At 56.8% G+C, this 4,269-nt stretch overlaps 1 protein-coding gene across 1 annotated transcript; it reads right to left on the bottom strand.

The window, feature by feature from the left end:
* Positions 1 to 291: 291 nt before the first annotated feature.
* On the bottom strand, positions 292 to 3,948 carry CBLN3 (cerebellin 3 precursor). Its single transcript, XM_006739577.3, has 3 exons — positions 2,852 to 3,948; positions 2,448 to 2,567; positions 292 to 2,109 (listed from the first exon to the last, which is right to left on the bottom strand). Exons 1-3 carry the CDS (start codon positions 3,149 to 3,151, stop codon positions 1,912 to 1,914), a joined length of 618 nt encoding a protein of 205 aa, XP_006739640.1. The 5' UTR covers positions 3,152 to 3,948; the 3' UTR covers positions 292 to 1,911.
* Positions 3,949 to 4,269: the final 321 nt, after the last annotated feature.

Raw genomic sequence — 4,269 nt, 5'->3', positions numbered from 1 at the left:
GACTCCCTGCCGAGCAGGGAGCCCGATGCGGGACTCGATCCCGGGACTCCAGGATCATGACCTGAGCCGAAGGCAGTCGTTTAACCAACTGAGCCACCCAGGCACCCCAAAGATTTTTATTTTTAAGTAATCTCTATACCCAGCGGGGGGCTCGAACCTACAACCCCGAGATTAAGGGTCACACGTTCCACTGACTGAGCCAGCCAGGCACCCTTCCACCTGAGTTATTTAATCTAATTAAATTAATTAATTAATTTATTTTTAAAGATTTTATTTATTTATTTGAGAGAGAGAGAGAGAGCGCGAGCACAAGTGGGTGGAGGGGCAGAGGGAGAGGGAGAAGCAGATTCTCCGCTGAGCAGGGAGCCCAAGGTGGGGCTTGATGTCTGGACCCTGGGATCATGACCTGAGCCGAAGGCAGCCGCTTAATCGGCTGAGCCACCCAGGTGCCCCTCCCCCATGAGTTATTTTAAAGGTGAATAATATTTGAGGCAAAGATCCTGGTGCTAAGAATGCATATCAGATTTTTCCTGATGTTGTTTCTAGGCTACTTTAATGACAACGTTTGAAAAAGTTATTTCTTTTGAAAACCACAAATTCACATTGGTATTTCCTATTTAATTCAAGCATTACTAATTTCCTTTTTTATTTGACTTGAATATACAAGCTTACATTTATCTTCTCAACAACATACCTGCCTGTAACTTGTAACCCCTGATCCCAATTGTAAGGGCATCTTGTCTCTTCAGTGATCCTGCAGTTTCTCATTGACCATCATTCTCTAGTTGGCTTTACTGATAGGCTCATCCATGCTGGGAGAATGGGACAGCTCGGTAAGACAGAGAGATTTTATAATACCAGCAGGAGAGTGGTTGAAGGGATGAGTCATAGCATCCAAGATAACAGGAAGTTTAAGAAAGGAGGACAAGACAGCACAAATCAGGAGAAAGAAGAGAGGCTGAGGGATCATCTGGAACAGGTACGGTGAAGGAAGCGGAGAGAGCTGCGAGGTGACCGTCAGAGTGTGGAGTGGCTGAAGTTCAGATCACAAAGGTGGAGCAGTTCTAGGAGGTGGCCTTGTCATTGACACATTCCATGCCTGGAGATCTACACTTGCTCACATGTGACTTTCTACCCCTACCTCCAGCTGTCTAAGGAAACTGGGTACACCCACTCTTGGCTAGAGTGAACACACACACCCCATCTCTTGGATGGGGAGGGGAAGGCCAGAGTCCATCTGGGACCTAGCACAGATGGATACCCAGGTTCACTGCCTGCTGGCTGTCCCCATGTAAATGAAATACGTATACCTTGTTCAGGCTGGGCACCTGCCCTGCCTGCCTCACCAGCCACAGGCTCCAGGCCGCTCTGTGGTCCTCCCCGCACTTCTGCTGGTGCCTAAGCCTCCTGCCCCAGCCCACACGGTGCTGGCTCAGCTTCTGATTGTGCTGGCCAAGATCCGTGATGCTGGCACACCTCATAGGAAGGAGCCTGCAGGGTACACTGAGGCTGGTCCATCTGGGCCCCGGTGGGGGCCTGTCAGGCTCACCTGGGCCACCTGTCCCCAAATAGCACTGAGTGGAGAGCTGGGGGTGGAGGAACAGGAAGAGCAGAGTCTGCAAAGTGGCACAGACCTCCCTACCTGCCAAACCCCACAGGCACAAAGAGCTGCAGTGGGAGGCAGGGGGTGGGAGGGGAGGTAAGAGGGGCCAGGTCCCCAGACACCACAGCTCTACTCTTCACTCTTCACCTTGGGTGTTAGGCACAGGGTCCCATGCAAGAAGGTAGAATACAGGCAGCCAGAGGGAGCCTCTCTCCTATCCCAAAGAAGCTGCTTCTGGGGCAGGAGAGGGCAGAGGGCGGAGGTCAGAGGTCAGGGGTTAGATTCCAGTCCTTGAAAAGCTTGAACCTTTAGAGTGGGAAAATGAGGAAGCCAGAGAAGCTTGAATATTTCCAGCCACCCAGTAGGTTCCCCCGACGCAGGCGCAGGGACACCCGGTCCCCCGGGTCCAGGGGCAGTAACACAGAGCTGGTGGCTGCCTCTCGAGTCACATCAGGGTCGTTGGCAAAGGCTGAGATGACAGGCCATGTGTTCAGCATCAGGCTCACCTGGGGAGGTGAGCCCAGTTAGCACTTCTGCCCAGCCCTTGTCCCAAGACCCCCCACTTTCCTGAGGGCTGCTTTTTTTCTCCAGCCCCTAAGGGACTCTGTAATCCTGGGAACTTGGGGCTCAGTGCACTCTTGTAGGAGGGCTGAGAGGTGGCCAGTGTTGTCCTCTACCTCCTCCACCCTCTCTGCTAGGCCGGTCCTTTCCGCCCTTGCCCCTGCCAGCCCCCCACCCTACAGTTCAAAGAAGGGTCTACCGAGGAGTCACAGCTGGACTCCACTTGTTCTCCCTCCCTCCCCTCCCCTCCTGAGCCAGGACAGGGCCCCAGCCCACAGGTCACCTGAACAGTTTGGCGGTTGTACACCTTCACCACATGGAACCGGAAGCTATAGACACCACGGACAGGGGCCACGAAGGAGCCTGAGGCCCGGTCAAAGCCACCACCCTCATTTACCAGGACCTGTGGGAAGCAGACTCTGCTGAGTGGGGCTCGGGGAAACTACTGGGCTGTGGGGAGGAAAAGTAGGGGTGGCAAGAAGACAAGAACAGGAGGAAGGCCCAGATTCAAAAGAAATGGTGAGAAAGGGCAAGGAGGGATGTGGGCAGGAGTGTAGGGAAGGGAGATGGGCAGTGGCGCTGAGGAGCCCCTGGTCACAGTGGGGGGCTTTTCCTTAAGAGCGAAGTGGGTTTGGGCAGTTGATTCCAGGTCCTTACAGGTCGTCTGGACAAGGGTAGGGGGATTACCTGGTCGAAGTAGATGGCCCCACTGGTGCCATTGCTGATCTCTCCTGCTGGCTCATGGTGGTGGCTTCGGACTGCGGCAAATGCCACTCTTCCAGGGGGCGCCTCTCCCAGGGCTGCTCCCCCAGGCCCCCCTGCAGCGGCTCGGCCAGGCTCACAGACCACCAGGCACTCACCCTCCAGGAGGACAGGCTCTGCCCCCTCTTGGGCCCACCCGCACCCTAGAGCCAGAAGCATCAGGGCCAAGGGCAGCCTGGGGCTGGGTAGGAGACCCGGTAGCCAGTGTCGCTTGGCTCCCAGCATGGCTGAGTGGCTCTGTGACCCACAAGTCCTCCTGTCTTCTGCCCCCTCTCGGTGTTCCTTTCAGTTTCCGCTTCTGGCGGACTCTCACTACCTCTCACCCTGCTCCTCAGCCCTCTCTCTGGGTCTCACTGTTCCCTGGTCTCAGCATGTCTCTCTCCATACCTCTCTGTCCTGCCTCTCTCTCCCACCGTCCCTGCAGTTCCCTCCTCCTTGGCAGGGCATGAAGTGACAGCAGCAGTTGGGCTTGAGGAGGGAGAGGAGGGATGAAGCAGCCAGACAGGAGGGCTACAGCCAGAACCCAGGGCAGCCCTCCTGGAGAGCACTGAAGGCTGCATATGGGACGACAGAGAACTTGTTGTGTTCGTAAGAGTGTACATGTGCCTGTGAGGACGTGTGAGTGCCCGTCATGTATGTGTGTGAGTGCATGTGTGCGCAAGACAGCGCTACAGTCCCTTACTTCTCCTTGTTCCTCCCCTCTTCAAAATCCCTCGCTAGTCAACAGCCCTCAGTGGCCCCTTTCCGCTCTTGGAAGAAAGCGGGCGCCCTTGTCTTTTCCCTACAATTGTTTTGGTGGAAAGTGCTTGGGCCAACGGTGTCAGTATCTTGTGACCGTGGGCCAGTCTCTTTCTCTCCTTGGTCTTCCATATCTTCATCCGAAGGTAATGGATTAGTCCCTTTAAGGCCTTCTTCACCTCCAGCTCTCAACGAGTGGCTTTTCTCTCCCGAGAAACAGCTGCTCAGAACGAGCGAGAACCCAGACTTACGCGGAGAGAAGAGCCCATCAGCCAGGCTTGGACGCGGAGCCCGGGGGAACTGCGGGCGAGTGGGCGGGCCGGGGAGGCGGGGCCGGGGGCGGGCCGGGGAGGAGCCCGGAGGCAGGCGCGCGCTAGGGCCCGGAGCCGGCCCAGCGCGGGGTGGGGTCTGGCTGACTCCACCCCGGGCCAGGAAGTGACTCAAAAAACTGTTCGAGATGTGAAGACAGGTCCCAGTTGGGTGAGGACTTCGGGAAGGCCCGCCCAGATTCGGCCCTCCCCCCGCCCCCCGCCCTTCTCCTCTGGGCCTGGGGCGCGGGCGAAGCTGGGGGCGGCAGGCTCCGAGAGGCGCCGGCGGGACTGAGG

Source organism: Leptonychotes weddellii, chromosome 9, assembly GCF_054177405.1.
Source record: "Leptonychotes weddellii isolate Sample4059 chromosome 9, ASM5417740v2, whole genome shotgun sequence".
In the NCBI taxonomy this organism is placed as follows: domain Eukaryota; kingdom Metazoa; phylum Chordata; class Mammalia; order Carnivora; family Phocidae; genus Leptonychotes; species Leptonychotes weddellii.
This window is presented reverse-complemented; position numbering and strand designations above follow the sequence as displayed.